The 24,523-nt window shown below is 39.9% G+C and overlaps 1 protein-coding gene across 3 annotated transcripts in view; it reads right to left on the bottom strand.

Annotated features, from left to right (window-relative positions):
- LOC140307624 (voltage-gated inwardly rectifying potassium channel KCNH7-like) overlaps positions 1-18,647 on the bottom strand; it is a 75,885-nt gene extending 57,238 nt beyond the window's left edge. For all 3 annotated transcript variants that reach the window (XM_072386627.1, XM_072386701.1, XM_072386776.1), the window contains exons 1-2: positions 18,098-18,647; positions 17,083-17,313 (exon numbers count right to left, since the gene is read on the bottom strand). In XM_072386627.1, the coding sequence (XP_072242728.1) occupies positions 17,083-17,313; positions 18,098-18,173 (307 nt within the window). In that variant the 5' untranslated portion in view covers positions 18,174-18,647. The remainder of the gene's footprint in view (positions 1-17,082; positions 17,314-18,097) is intronic.
- Positions 18,648-24,523: the final 5,876 nt, after the last annotated feature.

Raw genomic sequence — 24,523 nt, 5'->3', positions numbered from 1 at the left:
TTGACAGAGGACTTTTGTTCAATTCGGAACAAATGTTTTTTTTGGATGGACTGATGAGATTTTATTGGCGGTCAAGAGTGAAAGGTCTTTTTTCCTGGCGCTTTAAATGACATGTAGTAGAACTTGTCACACAGTCCGTTAATATACTGCAGAATATAGAGCAACTTTTTTGCACTGAGCAGAGCTGTTTTCACAACACATTATCATTCCCAACTTGTCACACATTGATGTCTGATCAAAACCTGTTTTACATCAGCTTTCAAAGTACTGGGTACCTCTTCACTGTCAGCCTCTGGCCCTCTGGGGACTGCTCTACAGATGCATATTCCCCGTTATCCCTCTGAGGAAGTTGGGGGAACAAGGGTTATGCAAATAGTAAAAGGGGGGCGACATGTCGCTTACTATTTGTGCCTGTCATTCTATAGTGCTACCTCTTAACTACATTAAGACCAGCTGTGTTAGGCGGTCAGAAGGGGGAGGGGGAAGACACTCTACTCCCAAGCATGGAACACATGTTTGAGTCCAATTTTGACACTGCTTTTTTCTCTTTCTTTTTTTTCTTTCTTTATTTAGATTTTTGCTCTTTTTTTGACTTCCTTAGCTCTACTGCTGTCCTACTTTGTCATGTCACTTGGTTAAAGCTGAGGACCAAAGCCAAAGAGTAATTTTTTTACTCTTTCCTATTTCATTCTTATCAATCCACAGTGATTTAAGTTGTTACCCTAGCCTTTTGTGTCATTTCTTCAATTTCATCCTCCTTCGGGGCTTGTGTGTAAGATAATTAGGAAATAATTAGAGGAAATCATAAAGAGTTTGCAAATTTTAAACGTCACAGTAACCAAAACAATCTGTCGAAGGCTATAATTTGTGTAAAACTTAAGTAATATTGATGACAGAACTATGAATACGACTATTCAGTAATTATATGTGATAAATCCAGTATGATCTGTGACTTAATCAAATCATAGCCACACAAATTATCAATATGTTTCTATAGCTATAACATTTTATGCACTCAAAGGTGACTTGAATTATTGAACAAACGGGAATTATTGAGTGTGTTTTCACAGATGGTGAAGTGAGACGAGTTCCAGTTTCAAGATGCTGGAAATTTCATTAGATTCTATTTCCACTATCAATAATTAAGACAATGCAGCTCAACCTGGTTCACAGTGGCAGAGTAACTAAAGTGAAGTGCACACATATGTTGATGGCAGCAATTAAAAGGAGCTCTATCAAGTCCTTCCTATCACTTTCTCTCCCTCACAGACACACTCTGACAAGTTCAACATCTGCTGATTGGTTGTATCTTACTGCAGTTGTTGTATATGGCACTCTTGGTGGTCCGAAAACCCTCGCTGTCAGAATCATCGTAAATTGCAGACAACGGTTTTTGAACTGGCCTAACAGACAAAGTGTGAGTATATGTGGTTCGGTGTAAGCATCCCAAAACATTTGACACTGATGCCTCCACCAGCAAAGATCCATAGGTTGGGGGTTGGAGGTTATTATAACCCCCAACCCCCACTCTTTCTCTCTGTAAAATGCTCAGCGTGAGCTTCATCAGCTCGCCGTGGTAATTTGTCATCAAATCAACTTGTTTGAGTGGCTCTTTGACCCTGTGTCAGCATGTGTCTGAGTCAATCACTGCTGTACTGTAAGTGTCTCCTCTTTAACTTCAGCTGACAGAGGGTGAGAAAAAAGAGCATCATCTTATGAATAATGATGCCCTGTAGCCTTCTGGAAATGCACACTGTGAGGATGTTAATTCATAGTAACCAACAAGCTACTTGTTCTGCTTTTGCACTTGAAAAAAGGTGAAGTAAAATCAAGTGTTGTACTGAGAGAAGTGATGCAGTAGCTCATTTAACTTGAAACTGCAGGGGCTAAATCAATAGGGCAGCAAAACATAAACATCTCATTTGTAAAGAGACAGACATATCTGGCTCACTCTATGATGGGATGTGATTCTGAAAATTCATCCTGGATGAGAGCCTTACTTTATCCCTGGGGTTACAGTAACGTCAATGCTGGCATAGTGGCCTGGTTGCTTGAGTGCAGCCTTCACACAAGGGGCACAATTTTGTGTCAGCACACACACACTCACAGAAACACAACAATATTCTTTCTTAAATATAAACTGAGCTCAAAACAGAATGGGTAGAGAGCTGCTAATGATGCCAATCAAACTGTTAAATCATATGTTGGCAAGACAGAGAGAGCACATAACATTTGATTCATAAGGTTACTGCATCGTTTTGGGCTAAACTGTCTTAGAGGAAGATGCGTGTTGCTCTGATCATATGGCCCAGTATGCAAGGACAAGAGCCAAAATGTTATTTGCTTTTTTAGTCATAATGTAGGCCACAACATATGCATTTACAGTCTATATACCAAGAGGCACTACTTTGATACTTCCAAGTTTCAAACACAACAAGCGGAATAAGACAAAAAGCTGTTGGAAAGTTTGCTTTAAGTCTTTACCTTTGTTTTAAAAAAGTCAAAGTCAAATTTATTTGTATTGCACATTTCATGTATAAAACAATTCTAAGTGCTTTACATAAAATAAAAGCATTAAAAATATGTAAAAGAAAAGAAATAGAACGAAATTAAATAATTAAAATAAATTCAAATGAATAAAAACAAGAAACAGTCTAGATAGGTTAAAAGATACTGTGCAGATTTCATGTATAGACACATGAGAAAAGAAATGTTTTTAACCTGGATTTAAAAATGTCTACATTATGTCTATAGGCTGGATTTGAAATGACTGCATTACTTTTAAGTGCTTGCTAGGAAGATTAATCCTAACCCTTAATTAAAGAGATTGAATCTATCTATTCTGACACATCTATCTGACTCAAATACATTTATCACAAGATTTAAAGTTTGTCCACTTTTACAGCTTGCTATAAGCTGAAATAGGTAATGACATTACAAACAAGTAAAAGTGATTACAGCATCACCAGGATACACTGTGAGCACTCCTGCAGGACACTAAAGGCATGAAGGATCCAAGTTTCTGTCACCCTTATGTGATCATAGCATGCTATAAGGGAGGACTTCTCTAAAATTGACACGGACTCACAAATCTGTTCTGTATCCATCTGCTGAGAGCCAAAAAACTCAGAAACATATGAGCCCTGTTGTTTCTAAACCAGGTGGAGAGATCTCAGATTGACCAAGAGAAATCCAAAGCCTCAGAGAAATGTCAGTCACACCATCATGGTCCAATATCTTGACAAGCTGTAGATGTTGGGTTTCGGTCAATGTTTGACCCACTATGATGACAAGAGCCAGGAGCTGTCCTTGCTGACTCTTAGGGCCTATTGACTCTCGCTCCATCAAAGCGATGCCTCAGGTGTAGTGCCAATCTCTGCCTGGCATTTAGTTGTGAGCAGCTCCAAACAGGCCGGTTCCCTAATGTAAGATATCGTCTATTTCTGCCAGTAGGAGTAGCATTTGTTATCTGATTCAAATGTTCAAAAAACAGCTGTAACACAAACGTTTCACATTTCACAATCTTCACTTATTGCCGTAGAAGATGAAAGAACACAATCAAAAGGCATCGTGGGATGTCATGAATGGAAAAAAAGAAAACGGCAGAGAAAAAAAATGAACGGCTGCTCATTCAGTTCTGCTGTTTACATATTCAATCTGTGGTTGAGCGTGAATAAAGCAGGGCTTGTTGTCACATGACACATACAGTGAGTGTTTTCACAGGGGAGGGTGGTTGGTAACAGGACTTGTGTGAGACTCTTTAATAAGGGGAACATTAACCATATTTACATCCAGCCCTCTTTTTTTGTATCTTTCAGATATTTGCCGAATGAATGGTATCCCCCTTGTGTGGAGCTGCTGCTGTGGAGCTGCTGCTGTACAGCTGCGAATGATAGGTGGGGGTGTGAGCTTCACAATGAAGCAAGATGGAGTGAAAACTAGGGGGAGGGGAGCTGCAAGGCAAGGTGCTTGAACCATGCGGGCTGGGGGAGGGGTCTGTAACACTGTCTACTGTCTGTTAATGGCTATCACCTAATGATCATTTTTGTGAGCTTAATCTACAGATCAGATCAGTATCAGAATACCCCACACTGACACAATGAAAATGTGGCTGTGTCACAGATTTTATTGCTAAAAGCTTAGGTTAACCTGGGATGGCATTGGGAATCGTGCAACATTCTATATCAGACAGTTACGTGGCTCAATGCTGTTCAGTGCCCACAAAATCAATAGCAGTAGGTAGAGTATGAAATCAAGTTTTCAATCTTTTTTTTCTTTCTTTTTCTGTGCAAGAGTTTTTTAAAAAATAGATAAATAGATAAATACTGTATCAAAGTGATTTGCCAAAAATTATAACTGTCATCAGTGAAATTAAATAATGAAGCAAAGTGAAAATGCTAGTAGGACCTCGCTTACAGCAGTTTGTGTTGCAGCCACAGACAAAAGAGCCTCATTTTTTTCAGATTCAAAATTATTTTTGCTCCAAGCTGTCAGGATGTTACTCTGCAGATATTAGCGTGTTGGTAATTTACCTGAACAATTATGTGTTTTTGCAGCTCTGTAGTTCATCAGCCTTAATATTGCTATCATAATCTGTGACTATAATGGATGACCCAACAAAAAAGGAATGGGTTATTGATCTGAATAATCTAGAGTGTTTCATGAGTTTCCATACCAATAAATGAAGATGGAAAAGCTGCAATGTATTCATGTGACTCTGGACAGAGAATTTTCTAACATGGAATGACATAGATATTTGTCATTCAGAACCAAGCTTGATTCATTTTGTCATTTGAAGGCTTTTTAATTTGTTTTGTATTGTCTGATGGACATGCTTCGACTGAAGTGACACAGTTTAAAGTAGAATCAAAAATGTCATGACATTTGGGCAGCAGAAATAAAGCTGTTCTCCCTGATCTTGTTTAATTAGACTTTGCACAGTTACAGAGGGAACGATATTCAGATACTAGTTCAAATGACTTTTCATATTCACTCCAATCATTCTGTATAAAAAGCAAAAGCTCACTATACTGACTGGATCTGTAAAATCTCAGAAGACGTTTTCCCTGGCATAGCTTGTATCATGCAAACTAATTGACTCAGATATTGCTGTAAGTAGCAGTTTCAGAACTGTGTTCCTCGGCCTCACCGGTTCTATTCTTCAGCTCTGAGCCCCATGGGCAGACATGCCAAGGTGAATTTAAAAGCTGCACAGCTCCTGCAGTAGTTGCCTGGACAACATTATGCCGAGCTGCTCGGAGAGATTTTTTTAAGATGGATTGGGTAGTGATGGTGGGACAGACGGGGAGATATTCATAGGAATTGTTAGAAAATTTGCGTGTGGCGTCAGATAGAACTGCAGTAGTTAGTCACATTCAGACAACTTTATTATTTCCAACGGGTAATTAGATATAGGATCCCGGTCCATACATTTACCTCTGAAAAACACCAACCAAACCATATGTATCATTTAGGTTGATATAATTTCAGGCCTCCTTATTGTGTAAACACCATAGATGTGGAGCCTCTCCATTTTGCTTCCAGCCCAGGGAAGCCACCGAGGAGACTCATTATAGAAGAGATCCACCGTGAGGCATGAACATGGCAAAAATCGAACTCTTTTCAACAACACAAATCTGTCTGTGTCACTAAAGATTTAGAGAGGGAGCTTGCTCATTACATTGCATTCTCTCTGGCTCTTGGGAACTGATCAAACACTGTTAGACAGCCGAATTCAGCACAGCCACACACCCCTCACCAAACAGCAATTTCATTTGTTTCAGCACCATTGTACACTTCAATAACTGACTCCATTTTTAGGATAGTCAGTGTCATAATTTTACTTATCTGCAGTCTTAAAGAGTTAACACCTGCAGGGACACAGACAAAGGGTGTCGAATACAGAATCAGGGTCATACATAATCGAAGCGGCTCTCACACTCATGGACTGAGTGCATTCACACATTGGAAGAAGCCAACTCATATTCATCTGCACCTGACTTCTATCTCTCTCTGACACCTTCAGTTACTCACTGTTGCCTGCTTACGTTGCTCATTCCTCAAAACAAGCACACACACACACACACACACACTCATACACAACAGGCACACATCAACTCACTTAAGGATGAATGCTCATTTCTTCATTCCCACTTTCCCTCCAGCTCATTTATGAGCCCAATTTGGTCTATTACCCCCTACCTCGCTGTATCTGTGCTTTTCTTTCATTTTCTGTTTTCCCCTCCCTGAAGCGCATTCGGTCTCCCGCCATGCCTAAATCTTTCACGGAGACAAATCAGTTGACCAAGCATTTAAAAAGACATAACAATTTCAAGAGTCAGTGCAAATGGTAAGTAAGCAAATAATGAAACAGTATTCAAAAATACTGAACATCTTTAGCTCTGTCTCAAAAGTATCTAAAAATACGTAAGATTTGCTTGACAAGAGGAAGCTGCTCAAGATTTGGACCTTCCACTGCGAGGAGATGCTCTCTCTAACTAACTTCACTGAATGAACTGTTGGAGGATCTAAGAGACCTGGAGTTAGAATAGAGGCAATGACGTTTGGAAACGGGTGTCAACACCCATGTAAGGCTTTAAATACTAAACTATATATTCATATTCATATATTTATCCTAAAATCAATTCTATAATTTTCTAAACCTGTGCAGGGATTACAGTATTAGTGTAAACTGCCTCTTTGTGTTACTGGTTATGAGTCTTACGGCACCATTCCATACCAGCTGCAGGTGAGACAACAGGGACTAGCTAATACCTCAAAAGCAGTACATTACGACAGGCTGTCCACTGTATGCTCTCAAACACAGCTGAACCTGAGACTGTGAAAGAGACTGCAGGCGAAACAGAAGAAGCGCTTATCTTGTTTGTGCAGCAGTGAATCTGCAAGAACTGGTTTCACAGAGCATGATTTCCATTCCAGAGTCACACCATCAATCTCCGGCTGCTTCAGGCAAATAACCCGAGTCATTTCATCATCCGTCATAATGTCCGACTTGTTCTGGGGGGTACAAACACTCACTATCATAGTTTCTTGTTGTTCTACGACAGGTCACAAAATATTGTTAACTTGCACCAGCAGCATCTACACTACATGACATAAAATATCTTAAAGTAAGTTACTCTGTCATTAATCTGCTGTACAATATTTCTAAGCATTGCATACAAAATATCTTATATTTGATGTCAAAACTAGGTATCAGCAACATAGAAGATATGGCGTTTCTGCCTGGAAACAACTACAGTAAATACGTTTAGGTGACACTAGGAAAAAAAAGTCCGTGCCGACTGTACCAATAACAGTCTCAACAAGACCAGTGCATACATCTGCTAAGGCTGAATAGAAAAGATTAAAAAAATCCAGGATACAGACTGGATCCAAATCAATATCAAACGGTTACCACTTCGAAGTTTGACCACTTTTTAAATAATCCTGCAAAAAGGCAGACTGTGTCAAGAACATAATCTAATCCTGGAGGAGGTAAAACAGGGGATTCAAAGTCAAAGGAACAAATCCCTTCAATTAGTAAGTTAAAGCTAGCTTGTCTTGGCTTCCGATTGGAGACAATGTTCTGCACATTATTACCGTTTTAAATAATGTAGTCATGTGCAGTTAATTTGAGCTCAAAGTGGGATTCCCTTCAGTATGTTTTCTTTCATCTACGGACAAACTGGTTTATCTACTTTTATCGTTGTGAGGGGAGAGTTGCTGTCAGGTCAATAGAAGCTTTCCAGAAAATGAGGAACTTTGAAATGCTTTGTTTGTGCAGGAGGCTTTGCTCAGTTTTGTCTAGTTTTAACAATTAGCACTGCTCAGTTTCACATCAGAATATGTCTATGTTGTTCAAAACTGCAAAACAAACTGATTTATTAAATGCTGTAAAATTGTGAGACGGTTTCGTAATTTGGGCATATGGTTGGGAGCGGGAACAGACAGTGTGATGATTTGTTAATGAAATTCAATATTGTGGGGTGAGTTTTGTAAAGGGGTCTAATTAAACTCAAATCATGATATTTTCCCAACCTGAACAAACAGCATTATATGGCCGGACTTTGGCAGGATAAACACTGTGTCTGCTATTTCCTGAACGATGGAGCGGAATGAATAGTAATTTTACTGCCTTGTTTTCTCTTGTGCAGTTGTAGCATTGCCCACAAGTGAAGAGCACCAGAAGGAAAATTAATCAGAATGAGGTTAATGAATGTCAAAGAGCCGTAACTAAACATCTGGTGAAAACGCAACAAATTTTCTGCACAAGAGATTCTGTTTACGCAGCACATTGACTGAAATAAAAAGTACGAGGCATGTTTTTATTCTCTGTCAAGTAAACGACATTTAAATGGATCAACAGGAGAGGCTAAAAAATGTATATCTGCATGAAGCCCTTCTATACTCAACAACTTTTTTGACAAGATGTCAATTGACTTAAATTTCGAGTAAAACTGTTGCAGGTTCTGTTTCCTCAACTATCAGGCTCTTTTTTTGTCCTATATACCAGCACACTAAATGTCTTAGGGCTTTGGCCTGTCGGACAAAACACATCATTTAGATATTTCTCCCAGGCTCTTGGAAACTGAGGTTGGTTGGACGTGATTTTGAAGTTAACACGGCAGCTCAAAGAGTGATGTAAGATTTATTGATATATTTCTGTTGATGGACGACGGATGTTTCTTCTTTTAAAAAGACACCAAATATTCATCGCAATCTGGAGTTCAAACATTTGTCTGATACGTTTTAAATTCATGGAAAAAATCTTTAATCTCACTGCGCATCACTGAGTCAGAACCAACTTTAATCTATTTATAGCGTGACATTTTCAGTATCATTTGCTTTTTGCAAGTGGGAGCTTTTACCATGTGCTGCACTTATGGATTTGTTGGTAGAGTACACGAAGGCCCTTCAGACACTGCTTTTAAGTATGGAAAGCGAAAAACAGTGATTACTTTATTTCAATATCTGAACTGACAGGTAAATATATGTTGCTGTGTTTAGCAGTCCTGTGATGGGCAGGCAACCAGTCCAGGGTGTGCAGAGTCTCTCGCGCATTGACAGCTGGGATATGCTCTTTCATGACTATACCGCATGAAGTGGGTATTAAAAAAACAAAGATCAATGAATGGATGTGTTTGTTTCTACTCTGTTATTTTCAAAGCTGGTTCAAGATGATAACACTTTATTTTCAACAAGGACAATTTGCCCTGAAGTGAATCTATTCATTTAAATAAAAGCCTGTAAATTACTGAGCACTGACAGCAACATCGCCTGTGGTGGCTGTTTCAGGTTGTCAGTCTGTGCATAAGTTATCACAATGAACAAGGAAAGACACACTTTGGGAGCTTTTCATTGATTTGTTCAAAATAAAAGAACTTATATTCAAACCATCTGTTACAACAGTCACTGGATCCATTAGTACGGCACTCCACCGATCAGGTTTTTATGGCTGAGTGGCCAAAGTGAAGTCACTCCTCACTAAAAGGCACATGGTAGTCAACTGGGAGTTTGTTCAAATGCAAAAGAATTTAGTATTTGGTTCTTCAACATGTATAAATAAAACCGAGTTGGTGATGGCAGCATCTTACTGTGGGTCTGGAGGATAAGTTAGGAAAGATCGGATGCAGGAAAAGAGAGAGTAATCTTTAGTGAGCATCCTTCCAAGAGTACCGTGGCTCTGGGTTGAAGGTTTACATGTCCACAAGACAACAATGAATAGCACACCAAGAAAAAGCAACAGTGGCTTTAGAGAAACTAAAGTTCAGACCCTGGTAGAATTTGAACTGAATCCAGTGAAGCATCTCTAGAGAGACCTGAAAATGTCTGAGAAACAATGCTCCCCAGACAGCAGGATTGAGCATGAAGACATCTGCCTCGAGGAAGACAAATTTCCCAAGAAAAAGTGGACAATTCTTGTGTAGTCATTCCCCAAAAGACTTCAGGTTGTCATTTCTACAAAATGTTTTACTATTCAAAGTTGAAGAAATGTTTGGATTCAAAACAAATGAAAAAATTCAAAAGAGAGAAATCAAGTGTAATAACTGTATTTACTTGTACTAGGTACTAAGCAATGGGTCTGAAGTAAAGGATGTGGAGTAGCTCAGTCTCATCATGCTATTGTGGAGAATTCTGAGTAATCTACTTTCAGATGAGTTCGAAACATTTTTTCACCTGTGAATATTATCACTCACTATTTTGTCTAACTGCACGGTGAAGATTTAGCATCAAAATATTCCATATGACTGTATTTTACTAAACTTTACCAGCAGCAAATGAACCTAAATCTGCAACCTTTGATATTTTTCAAATTGTACTGTCATGAACTTAGACTTAACATGCTAACTGAGGCCTGCAGAGGCAGACATGTAGGTTCAATTTTTTGCAGTTTCTCTGAGCATTGCACAGTCAGATATGGGAGTGTACTGGCCATGAGCATTCTCCCCAGATAAGATTAGCAACTGTCTTGGATGTTTTCCACTTGCAAATCAACTTCCACGTTGTTGAAAGACAAATGCCATATTGCATCGTGCACATCAGCAATTCCCTCTTTAAGATTGTTGCTGATGTCTTTCCTCTTGGCACTTAACACACACTACCTACCCTCCTATTTCCTCTGAAAGTGGAAGAGTAAAGGCTAAAAAAATATATTTTACTCACACTGCTGCTGAATTCTGGCCGTTTAAAAAATAATGGCATTGTTGCATTATGCCATGTGCTGTTGTTCATTTGAGGTTGTAAATATCTCATTTCGAGATATGGTAAGGAGTTTCTGATTTTCTTTTTAATTATATCATGATACATAAATCCTTAAAACTAAAAGGCAGAGTGTTTTCTTTTACACATAGCCATACATCTCTTATGGAGGTCATAAAGACTGGGAGGCATAAGGACAAGAGCTTAAGTGAAGTTACAAATCATAAAGCATTCAGAATGTATCAGAAATTGTGCTGACGAGGAAGCTCTCCTTCACGGATGGTAAAGGACAGTGGAGAATGTTTATGCTGAATTTAGAACATAGGACTAAAAAAAGATAAGATTACCTCACAGGAAATGCTATGGTTGACAATGAGCAGAGCAATCAGATTGCTGCAGACATTCCAAAGAACTGCGAGTCAAATCTAGTGGACACTGAGTGTGAGATAATGAGTTTTTTCTTCTTAAACCCATAGATATGGGGTGATTCTCTGTTATTCCAGTCAAATACTCTGATTCTAAAAACATGAATGTTGTGGTATTAGATTGGTGGTGTGTGAAAGGTTGCAACATGAGACGATTAAAATATACTTAGTTATCATTCGAGAATAGATAACAGCAAGATATTGAAATATAAAACAATGAAATTTAGATATAAAGAGAGCTTACATGGTGTCAGTGTGTTAAAGCATACCAGAGTGAGCCCACTGACCCACTGATTATCATGTAGAGTTGGAGTCTACGCTGGGTGTCATAGCAAAAAAGGCAACGTACGGCCATGCATATTCACAACCACACCTATGACTAATTTAGAAATCCCATTTAACCTAATACGCATGTTTTTGGACTTTGGAAAGAAACCAGAGCACCTGAAGATTCTATTAAATTTGTAGGACAGATGTAATAAGATGATGTTTTGAAAAGAAAGAAAAAGAGAAATTATAAAAGGTGTATATGTTTCAAGCCTCTGTTTCACCATGAAATTCTATGTAGTTCAAAGATATGGCTGATGAGAATAAGCACTGGCCGCACTTGGCCTGTTAGTTACGATCAGCAACAGGAAGCGGCAGAGACTAAAATTAAGAAAGATTTGCACCAAATGGGTTAAATCATGGATTCTCCAGCTACGCTGAACTACGCTGAAAGACCTGCTGCAGATTCACAAGCTGAGTAGAATCAAAATAACATTGATAGTATTGAATAGATGCTTACTGTCCAAACATTTGCAACATACCTGATAGCCGACTGTCTGTGTGGTGAGTTAGGCCCCAAAAATGTTCAAGCTCATGACAGCACAATTAGAAAAAAAACAAAACTAAATAACCATGCTTTGTTAGAAAAGTACGCCACAGGGAATGGCACTTCTTTTCAGGTTTGCAAAGTTGTATCTGAACGAACCACAATACTTCTGGAACAATGTCCTTTTGACAGACAAGTCCAAAGTGGAGATGTTTGGCCATAATACACAGCATATCAGCACACCTCACACCTCACCAGCATGATGGTGAAGGGGTGATGATTTGGGCTTGTTTTGCAGCCCCAGGAACTAAGCACCTTGCAGTCATCAATTCAATGGCTGTATGCTCCCAGGTATACCAAAGTATTCTCGAGTCAACTGTGTGGACATCTGTCTCAAAACTAAAGCTTCGTCATTCAACAGGACAATGATCCCTCACACCGCTGCAAATCTACAACAGAATGTCTGAAAAAGAGAGAAATAAAGGTGTTGCAATGGTCTAATCAAAGTTCAGACCTGATAAGGTATTGATCTGATGTTGTATTTACCTTATTTTAGGATCTGGTAAAGGCCAGGTCATTCTTATTATTTCATGATATATTAAACCTCGATTGAAACTGAAAGAGGACTTGACTAGAAACCATCCAGAACGAGTGTGAGGCCATATTTGCCCATTATTAAAAAGAAGTATGTAAGAGGTGTGCAAGTTGAAACAGGTGCACGACCTTCCCTGGAGAAGCTGTGAATCAGGTGAAAGGACAGCACTGAGGTAATTAGGGGCACAGGTAGCAGAATGGCAATGAGGCATTTTCCCCCTCAGCACGGTCTGACAGTCAGAGGCTATCTAGCTCTTTTTATCCAAGTCCCTGGGGACCAGATAGTGGAGGAAGGCTGTTTGGCCAAGATTGATTTCTTCTGTCCAAAACAATGGTTTTGAAGATCAATGCAACATGAAGGTATTTGTGTCCTCATTAATGCTGTTTGCTCAGCAGATCGATTCAGGCAGAACTTGTGTTGTCTCACAGCACTCTGTCTAAATTGGGGGGTGATCTGTTATGTTCAAGTCATCAGAACTCAAATGATTTACTTTGCTAACAATTCAGTATTGTAATAAATATACTGACTTTTAAAACATACTGGTCATGAACCAATATGTATTGTTTTTGCAGTCATTTTCAAGAGTTTTCATGCACCAGCTGTGCGTTGTTGTGTTCTTCTCTCTCCAACAGCAAGCTGACACACACAAACACCACATGCCCACATAGCCCTACCTCCTCTTTACACTCACACAGAGCTGTCTTCCTCCAGTTACTTGTCTCATTCGCTCCAGCTGTAATAGCATTTTGTCACGGTGGTGGAGCAGTTGCAACTGCATAGCCACCATGATGTCTTCGGTGGGTGAAGAAAACAGCGGGCCTCTGTGTCGCGGCGATTTGTTTTTTCAAGGTGCTGTATTGCTATGATAAATTCATTTATCATGGCAATTCAGAGTAAATAATTCACTATGAGTGAATGTCCTCCTTTCTAAACTTACCACACTGAGAGGCAACAGCATGTTTGCTGTACAATGGACTCCAGAAGAGTCCAAACAATCCCAAGAGGTTTCTATATGCAACGTTGTCGTCAGACAGTATTGATCACTTGTGGAAAAGCTCAGTTATAGTCCCAGTAAAATTATTTTCAAACTTACAGGTACCTACAAAAATCTGTGGAATGCTGTGTAAAATGGTGGGGAAACCTCTAACTTATTTTTCCTTCCAAGTTTAATGAATTTAGAGAGTAAAAATATAAGGTATAACTTGATGTTTTTTTTTTATAGCAAACCCAGGGAACAGGAATATATTTCGGCTGAATCTTGCTTGGCATTTGTTATAATAACTCAACTTTGGTGTTTTTCGGAATAGCCAAAGTTCAGTGAAGACTGCATAAAACATGACCGCAGGTTGCATGTTAACCCTCTCAAAAGGACACGGACCAAAGCACACTACTCTGCACGAAAAAATGGCTGACATCTCATTCTACCAGTTCCCTCGAGCATTTCTGTATCTTTATCTGACTCTTCCAACCTTTGACCCAACATGAATGTCTCCAAGGATACTATCATTTGTAACTGTTCCGTAGGCCATTTCTGACCTAATCTAAGTCACCTCTGTGCCTCTGGGCTTTCCTAAACTTCTCTAAGAGTCGCACACATCCACGTGGACACAGAAACACAAGTGCTTCATCTTTGAAGACAAAATCATTATTGCTCCTAGCATGCATCTAATGACCATACAAATTCCAATGACAGGCTCTTGCTACGCAGTCCATGAGAAAATCCATCTGTGAATAAGCTGAGATAAATTTGAACTCCTCCACAGCAGAAGCTTTATGTTTATCCTGTAACACGTGTGACTTATCGGTAGAAAAACGTCCTTCTTAACTCACTTAGTGGGATTTCTTTCAATTATTCTGATAATCTTGGACTCAAAACAACACGTTCACTTTGGCACATTTCAATCAACAGCATCCAGAGCTTTAAAGGTCCAAGGCTTTTTTAGTGGATCTTTTGCATTTTCATTGAGGTCCAAGGAAGAGGGCAGAATAGGCAAGTTAAATCCACTGAACTGTGTTGCATCTCCACTACAATCCTCATCAAAGTCACACAGCAAGTTGTAATGCAATCAAACCATTAAGTCTGCTTCAGATAGATGTCACACATTTTTCGGGGTTGTGGGTGTTGTTATTTTGTGCCTTACAACGTAACTGCTTCGAAACAACCAGAGATTAACCGTTCATTGCTCAGCTTCCATCCTTTCTGGTTACAATCGGAGTTTTCTCTACCCCCGCAGTTCGTGGTCCACCCATGTCTTCTCAGCTGATTGAAACAGGCATACATGTCTGATGTTGAATGCTTTATTTCCAAACTGAATCAAATATTCGTCTGGCACAGCCTAAAGTTAACAGATTTCACGAGCTGTGTTAGATATTGAACATGAGAGGGCGTAGATGAAACGCTGTGAATGCTCAATGAATCAGAAATGTTCAGCACGCAAACCCCTCCCTACAGGTTCAGGGCAGTCTCTTTAGGTTTCTCCCACGGAAATCTGTTTAGCCCGATTCCTGCAATGAAAATGGAGGGGCAGAGGAAAGGACCCACTAAAAGAGAGTCCACAACACTTCCTGGAAAAGGCCACATTGCAACTCTAGCTTTGGCTGCATTTTAGATCATTCTTTTATAAATGTGTATTTAGGATGTTGCAGTGGATACCACAATTGCCAGAAAAACTGCAAAAAACCCAAGAGCTACATCTCAGACTCTGCTGGTCTACGTTGGCATGTTCAAAGTTGATCGTAACAGCACAGTTTGAAAAAGACTGACGAGGTATGGAGTATTTGTAAGGGCTATCAGGAGAACGCCTCGCCTCTCGAAAAGGAACATGGCAGCATAGCTTAGGTTTGCATCTGAGGAAGCCACAAGACTTCTGGAACAATGTCCTTTGCACAAACAAGACCAAATAGGAGTTATTTGGCCAAAATGCACAGCGCCATGTTTGGATAAAACCAAACACGTCATACCAGCTGTCAAACACGGCGGTGGAGGGTTGATGATTTGGGCTCGTATTGCAGCCACAGGATCTGGACATCTTGCTGTCATCGAGTCAGCCATGAGCTCCTCTGTATACCCAAAGTGTTCTAAAGTCAAATGTGAGACCATCTGATAGCTCAAACTGGGCCATGCAGCAGAGGGATGATCCCAAACACAGCAGCACATCTACAACAGAATGTATGGAAGAATCGAGGTGTTGCAATGGTCCAGTCAAAGTCCAGACCTCAACCTGAATGAAATGCTGTGGTGGAACTTTAAGACAGCTGTGCATAAACACATGCTGCAGAACTCAAGTGAGGTAAAGAAAAGTGGGGCAGAATTTCTGCACAATAATGTAGGAGACCGATAATGTTGGCTCTATTTGGCTTAATTTCAATCAGGTAAATATTCACACAGTGGGATATTTCATGTTTTGTTTCTCATCTGATGTTTTAGGTTTCCTTAGTTTTAAATCTAGGGAAAATACTTTTTTAAAAGAAAGCGGGCATACTTTCTTTTTCACATGAATGTATGAGATCTTGTTACATAAAGTAACTGCTGAAAGGTCATCAGGAAATACCATAACCCTTGGGCTCTGCTTGAGTGTGGTTCACTGAATTCCGTCATAAGAAATAACATAAAACACACACAGTTGTATCAATAACTAGCAACGATGAAACACAATGAAGCCTAAAGGTCTGGTTCTACTATGTTCCTCCAACGCCACACAAATAAAAAGACAACAGATTATATCATACTGTAGCTATTAGAAACTTCTTCAGCTCTATAACAAAATGATTCCAGCAAAGTGCTCCACCAGGTTTTATCACCATGAACCATCCCTAAACCTGCTCAGTTAAAGTGACTGGTCTAAACTTTCGCTTCAGCATTCGTCTTGTCACACAACACCAACTGTCATGCAAGTCATGATCTCTACTTAGGATTCACAAGCGCCATATGTTCATCAGATTATCTAAAGTATGGAGTGGCATGATAAAATGCCTCCACTGGAAAATGGCAAGAATCTGAGTGAGCTACAAGTGACATATGTGCACAGAATGCTGCACAGAAAAACTGAGATCAGAAACAGGGAATCGGGCTTCATCATGTTCACTTTGGTCTTCAGGGAAGTGAGCTACATCCTTCTCAATGTGTCCTATCCAGTGCAGGCTAATGAAATTTCTTCCCAGCCACCCAGTGCCTGGTTCATTTAAAGATCGGACTTCACAGAAAAAAATACCTTCACAGCTGTGGTGTCCCCCTCAGGGTTGCAAATGGGTACAGATTTGCTCCAGCAAAATGCTCCAGATAGAGTTGACTGAACAGAAAATGCACTCGCTGTGAACCTTGTTTTTTGGACATTGTTTAATCTCCCTGCTCTGTTAACAGATCCTTTCAAACACCAGTACTCTTTTTCCCCAAACAATTGCTTTAGATCTAATGATGGAAAAGAGACTAAAACAAGGCAACTCTTTTAGGGACGTTATTATTCGACACATTTTAAAGCAGCTTTGTGTCAGTTGCTGCACATGCCACCTGAGCCCACATAGACAGTCGGCAGCCCCACAGCACTCACCATCCTTGCGGTGGTAGGTGATCTCCACCTTGCGCTCCTCAGAGCCCAGCAGCGCCTGTGCCACCTGGGCCACCGCGTGCCGGCTGGTGAGCTGGCCGTGCAGGAAGTCGCACGTGCACGGCTTCTGCATGACATCCGGCCTGGAGAAGCCCGTCATCTCGCAGAAGCCATCGTTACAGTAGATAATAGCACAGTTCTGCACGCGGGCATTGGCTATGACAAATTTCTTATCTGTGTTGGGGTAGAAGAGAGATTGGGGGAGAGAAAAATTACAAAGTGGGAATGAAGAGAATGTCACTTAATGCACTGTACTGATAAAGAATGTGAACACAAGTTAGTATAAAAAGTGTTTTATTGTACAAACGCAGGAGGGTGCAATGACTTCAATAGCTTATGCCTAATCACTTATCTAAACAAAAATAATCTATCTTTAGTTGGACTGCTGAAGATTTGTTCAGTGGAATTTATGTGGGGAAAGTCTTGACATCATAGTTTTTAAGGTTTGGAAACCCTTCTGTTCCACTCTGAATAAAATGAAAGAAAAGAGGAGAACAAGTTTTTTTTTCCACTACATTTTTAGAAAAAAGCCTCAACTACTGATTATTTTTGAAAACTTAACATAAACGGAAGCTTAATAGGGGCAAATTCAGACATTTGGTCGTCTCAAAGTGACTAGATTATTTAATAGATGTTGGTAAGGTGAAGCTTTTTGCTACAATTTCCTCTTGAGCAGACAGACTACAAGAAGCATCTCAGAATTATGAAACCAATCTGCTCCTTGAAAACGCAGCAGAATAATTAACTTACTGTATGATAACTTGGAAGGACCTTTGACATATAGTTTATTACCAACACTGATTTAGTCCATGGTACCAAATACACACCCAAAGCATTGTTGAGGGCCTTTTAAGTGATGCCTTAACAAATTGCTCTCAGCATGCAGCCAGGACACAAAAGGCAGGCGGCACAACAGAGCGCACCCACTCATCACTGGAAACCCGAGAAAGGTACTCACTTTGTCCCTCGAATTTTCGAATAATCACTCCCAAAAATGTGTTTTGTGGCGCAACATGACCCCTCCGGACAGGCATGGTTCTCCTCCAAAAAACAATGTTGATGAAAATCTTTGGCGCTCCAAGTACGAGCGAGCCGGTCCCTCAAAACGCCTGCCTCGAAGTTAGCGGGTGTAAACCGAAGCCAGGGGGGCACCCCGTTTTCTTTGTCAGCAGTTAGTCATCCTCGTAAGACAATCTCCTCCACTGCTCTTTCCTCCCCCCCCAGAGATCCCCCGATTCCCTTATTTCAACTCTGATGCGTCCGCGGTTGAGCGCATCGCAGAGGCTTCCCTGCGCTCCTCGCCGATGTGAAGCTTGAAAGAAAGGAAGAGTCGGCAAATCGCGGCTGAACCAACATTTCACCGTTGCTCCTCAAAAGAGCTGTGAGCGTTTGTGTCGGCGCGTGAGTGGCTGGCGCGCGTGTGTGCGTGTGGGCCTATTATTGTGATGGGAAGACGGATGGTCTCTGAGGCCAATAGCTTAGACACTGACAGACCGGAGAGGCGCAGCACCGACACTATGAAGGGAAAACCCACATGGATACACAGACAAAGAGGCAGACGGAGAGATAGTAAAGGCAAAGCTGGCGAGTAACGGAGTACTGTAACGCGTTACAGTGACTAAACGAGCATCATTTCCAGCATAAATAAACTGTAAAAAGCTTGCTTTTGAGTCCATTAACACAACTATGTAATTGTAGGTAAATTATTTACATGATAGGCATTGCTGGCTAGCATAAATTGACTGACCAAACCGGAAGATAAGGTGCTCTATGGCTGGGATTAACTGCTCAAATTACTTTGACTTTATGAGGAGAAATACGGAGCAGAATGCAACAAAAAAAGGTTTTGACATAAGTAATTACACAACTTTTTCCGCCTATGAGTTATTTGACTCGGTGCACCTGTGAATAAGCACCTGCCACGAGCGCAACAACAGCAAGAGCCTGTATGAGTGACGTCACGCCTCTTAACGCAGGTGTATCTCATTAATGGTGAGCCATTAGCCAAGGTTTGGATGGACGGTCGTGTTTAAAATATCTTCTGTCCTCTCAAATGTCGACTGTAGCCAAGTTGTCAGACAGGGTTTCAGAAAAATCTAGCAGGACTCCGCTGTCGCTGCCTCGGCCCCTGCGCAGCACGAGGAGGCGCTGGCCATGGTGCTGCTCGGGCGGTTCGCTTTTCCCTCCAGTGATCACGCAGTAGTGCTTCAACATTTTGAGTGAGATGTATGTCAAGGTCTTTGTAGGGTGTTAAGATACTGAAACATGTTGTATAAAAACATTTCAAAAGTATTTAAGACGAATGGCTACATTTAAGTTTTAGAGAACCCGTTTTTTATTTATTTATTTATTTATATTACTGACTGTATTTATGTATTTTTTCAAAAACCTCAGCTGCTGTGGAACCCCCTTAACAGTAACATTATTTGAAGTTGAGTGGGAAAAATGCTTTGCTCCACTGACTAATTTTCAGTGTTTTTGTTAGTGTTGGAATCATATATCAGTTATATTACTGTCTTAACAATGAATTATTTGTCTGAAAGGTAGCCTGTAAGTATTGCCTAAATATTTATGCTATGCGACTGGACTTTTGTTTCATTCATATTTTCAACATTTTAAATCCTCAGCGTCAGGATAATTAATAATTAATAATTAGTGGATAATTCTTTAGAAAATGCATAATATTGTATGTGTTCTGCACAAGTCATATGTGGATTTTAAATATGTAAACATGGGCTGTACTGTGCAAATGTAATTCCTCTTTTTTATGTTGTACCAGAAAACATCAAATAGATTATTCATTGCAACATAGGTAAACATAAATGGAAATACTATATATAAGGTAAAAGGAAAGTTGCAAGAATTTTTATAGTCTAGAAAGTTAATATTTACTGTCACCATTTTTATTCTTCAACACAGCCTGAACCCTGCTTAAACAAGGTTCTGTCATTTCTTTCAGTTGTCTTCAGGAACAGTTCTCCAAGTTTCTTGAAGGACATTCCAAAGCTCTGTTAAGATGATCCCCCATTGCTTCAGTAATGTTGAAGTCCAGGCTCTGGTGAGGATTCATCCCTCCATAAGACCTTTTGCCACTGATTTTCTGTCTAATTTTTGTGTAATATGGCACATCTTAGCCTTTCTCCCTGTTTCCCTTCATTGAGAATGGCTTCTGAGAATGACCCTTCCATGGAGACCAACTTCTAATGAGGCTTCAATGAACAGTAGATAGATCAACGTTGTGCAATGTTTCATTGCTACAGCGACAATAAAGAGACATTGATTCTGATCTCTCTGGTCCTGTTCCAGGTCATTCACTAATAGCTTTTTGGGAATCACCTTTTCAGTTCCATTAAATTAAATTCAGTTTTAATTATATAGTGCCAAATCACAACAGATGTCAACTCAAGGTACCTCAACGAAACAGCCCAATTCTAGCTAATTGCAATCCAGTTAATTGTAATCCAATCAATTCCAGTGAATTAAATTCCAAATTAGTCCAAAACAAAACCAATTAAAAAAAAAAAATTCACTTGAATCCAATCTCCCAACCTGAGCGTGCACATGGCAACAGTGGAAAGAAAAAACTCAGTTTTAACAGGAGAAATCCTCTGGCAGGACCAGACTCAGGAGGAATGGTGGCCATCTGCCTCCACTGGCTGGGAGTTAAGAGGACAGGAAAGAGGGCACAACAAGCACCATGACACTAGACTAGGGATACCTGCTGATAAAAAGAGAAATACAAGATAATGATAACAATAATGTCATATGTACATGGAGAATGAAAGAGAGCAGAGGGAGGAGAGGTGCATCATGGGAGGCATTCTAAGCTTATTGCAGCATAACTATGGGATCTTTCAGGGTCACCTGAGCTATCCCTAACAGTAAGTTTTATTGGATAGGAATGTTTTGAACCTAACCTTAAAGCTGAGTGTCTTAAAGAGGGTGTCTGCTACCTGAACCCAAACTGGCAACTGGCTCCACAAGAGAGAGGCCTGATAACTGAAGGCTCTGCCTCTCAATCTACTTTTAGAAATTCTAGAAACCAGAAGTAAACCTGCAGTCTGAGAGCAAAGTGCTCTGTTTGGAAAATCATGCTCTATGAGATCTTTGAGATATGGTGGAGTTTTATATGTAAGGAGCAGAATTTTAAATTTGTTTCTGAATTTGACAGGGAGCCAGTCAGCAACAGTCTGTGTTAAGAGGCACAGGTCAGGTACAAGGAATGGTTTAAAAGTGAGTGACAATGCAGGCCATGTCTAAAGAAAATCTTTCAAAGACCTTTGGAATCTCTGGAGAATTGCTGCTCAAGAATACTTTAAAATGCTACAATAATGTAATAATTCATTACGAGATGCTAAAATCTAACTTAACTGTAAAGATATCTTTCTCTATGTTAGCTCTGTGCAGGGTGTACTCTGCCTCACCCATTGGTAGGATGAGCTCCAGCCCCCCATGACCCAGAAATGCAGGTACCATCCTGCGCTGTTGCTAAATGAAGAAATGTAGTCATTTGGTTGAAACATTTTTCTGATAAACTAGCAGGCCAAAAGGAGTTTAGAACTCCTACAAACAGTTGCAGGTACTCAGTCTCAGGTACTCAGTAGAGGTTAGTTTATTTCAGTGTTTGACGCATGGGCACTCTCAGACGAGCACAGGCAAATAAACACAGCCAGGCTCTCATGAAACATCTGTCCTGCTCTTACGCTTGCTTTCCCTCCATCTGGTCCTCAGAGAAAACGACTCACAATACACAGACATGGTGGGAGGATGAGGTGGGGGGCAGTACGGTGGCATATGCTGCTTTTATGACCTTTTATTTGAACAGTATCTATTGTGGATTCCACGTGAAGTTAGCCTTTGTTCAACACATTTTTTCTCCCTTTGTGGCTTGTTGCCTGCCCATTGCAAAGAATAAAGTGGCAGCTTTAAAGATCTATCAATAATGAGTTGCATCTTGTTGCCAACATTCAAGCTTTCCACTGTAACAAAAAAAAAAAAATCAGTTCATAAAAGTAAGTTAATCTCCAACATCACACCAATCCTTTATTTTTTTCCCTTATTCATTCCCCCGCACTCTCTGTCACACAGCAAGCACGACTCACCCACTCACAGCAGTGTAACTGTAAAGGGTAGGTCTACCCTTGAGTCATATTCACATTAAAGGGTGTGACAGCGCAAATTAATTGTATTCTAGCTCGTAACATGCTCACTGAATGGACGACTGGTGGTGACAACCCATTTTTTCATTTACATCAAAATTTGTTTCTATACAGATAAGTGTTAATTACTGCTTAGGATGTGGTGGAGTATATTTGCTTATAGGGACAACAAGGCACCCTCTTCTCTCAGACAGGATAAACAAAACTATCACTGAGATCATTTCAAAAGCCACTTAGATGATATATGTTTACACTAAACTCACGTCCTACAGAGACCTGAGTTTCACATTTTATTGTGTCGTTGCCCACCACACAAAGTTTATGAGAACCTGGGGAAACAGCCATATTATTGCTTGGGGGCCAGGGCCAACAGCCATTATGAAGCTACATAAACCCCATAACCTAGATTTCAGTGCAGTGGTCAGCTCTTTACAATTTAAGCATTTGTCTGTGTCACCTACATTTTTACTCAAACTCCTTAAATCCTGATAAGGAAAAACAAACAAACAAAGAAAATAGTACGGCCGGTTACATGTTTTATTCTACAACTTTGGTCCAGATTGAGATGATAATTGTTGGACTGAAATTGGTCTTAAGACATGAGTGATTAATGAAAGACAAATCCCTCCAACTGCAGTGGAAATATGCTGCTGGTAGCCAGATGGTGTATCATAATTACTGCTGATTTCTTTTTATTCCCACCATGGTGCCAGTTTGGTATCACCGTGCAGCATTGCCATTGTGAAAAGCTTGCGTCATCTAGAACATGTTATGTGAACTGAGATAATAATATTCTTAGATTAGTTACCAGAAAAAAATATATTATTGAAGTTTAGTCAATCATTTTGGCAGGATCAAATGGTATTTTCTGAGAAGGAGCAAAAATACAGGTGAGTTTTACCTGTTTTAAGCTGCATCTTTCGAGGTTCCTTTGACAGAGTAACAGAGAGTTTTATGGTATCTGATAGCTATAAAAAGATACAAGTATATTTACTTTCCATTTATCTAGAACATCACTTATCTGTTTTTGCTTTTTATGACACTGTATCTTGCCGGCAGCCACGTTTATGAAACACCGTGAGAGAAGGAAATGAGGTTTCATCCCTAGGATGCCATTAAGGGTGTTATAAATAATTAAGTGAAAATTAAACAATACAACTGGGAAGCAGGGCTTAGTGGTAAGGGAATTCTGAAGGGTTTCACGATATTTCAGTGGAGATATTGTTGCCATGGTTATTTCAGCTGTATTCCTATAAGTGTAACCATCATGCTGAAACGTTACAAGACTCTTTGCACACAAGGGAAGTCTTCCTTTGAGAAGTGTCACTTTGTCCAACTCTGCTGTTGTTAAATTAATTTATATACCGATAGAGTTATTCATTTTTCACAATTATTAAACCTTACAGAATGAAGTGAAATAGAAAATAATCCAACTGCCAGTGCTAAGCAAGTGTAGGTGGCAGCTGAGCTGGTTTCATGCCAAAAACATGGAAATAGTGGGACTTAATCTATTTATGTGCTCACAGACATGACTTTTGACATGTTTGCTGCATGCCACTGGATACAGAAACAACTACATAGATGGGTGCACTGTCACCACATGTCAGAAATAGTTATGAAACGACTGTTGTGTCACATTAAACAGACTTTTTTTTGGAAAGTCAGACTATTTGCAGGCCATTCTAACCAATGATGTTTAAGAATAACTGACTGTTTTGCTATTCAGCCGCTGTTTTATGTGATTAAAAAATAGTTAATGAATTATTGTTGAAGTATATTTTTTGAAGCTTAGGAATTGAAAACCACAGGGTGAAGAGTAGAGAATATAATGGCTTGCATTAAAAACAGTAATAACAGTAAAAATGCTCTACTTCATTGGAGCAGTTTATATTGCATTCCAACAAAGATGGCAAATAAAAGCAGACGGTGTCATGCAGCCAATGAGCTACGATAGATTTTTTACATCATAGACTCACCAGCTCTCCATTCTGTTAAAAAAAGATCATTACTGTCAAGAGAGTTTTCTATTGGCCAGTAATGAAATTTGGGCCAGGGATTCACTTTACCCCCAGCAAGTCCATTAAATTTATGATGATAGCTGATAGTTTCTTGATACTGGCCTTCAGGGACACAAACAGTGTCCTCAGGCTGGGGTTTGCTTTGACATGGTTTTGTTTAGGTTTTGGTTGGACGTGCTGATGTTGGAAAAAGGATAGCGCTGAAAC

Source organism: Leuresthes tenuis, unplaced genomic scaffold (genome assembly GCF_036924035.1).
Source record: "Leuresthes tenuis unplaced genomic scaffold, fLeuTen1.0.hap1 SCAF_1, whole genome shotgun sequence".
In the NCBI taxonomy this organism is placed as follows: Eukaryota; Metazoa; Chordata; class Actinopteri; order Atheriniformes; family Atherinopsidae; genus Leuresthes; species Leuresthes tenuis.
The sequence above is the reverse complement of the archived record's forward strand: the minus strand, read 5'-3'. Positions and strand labels throughout refer to the sequence as shown.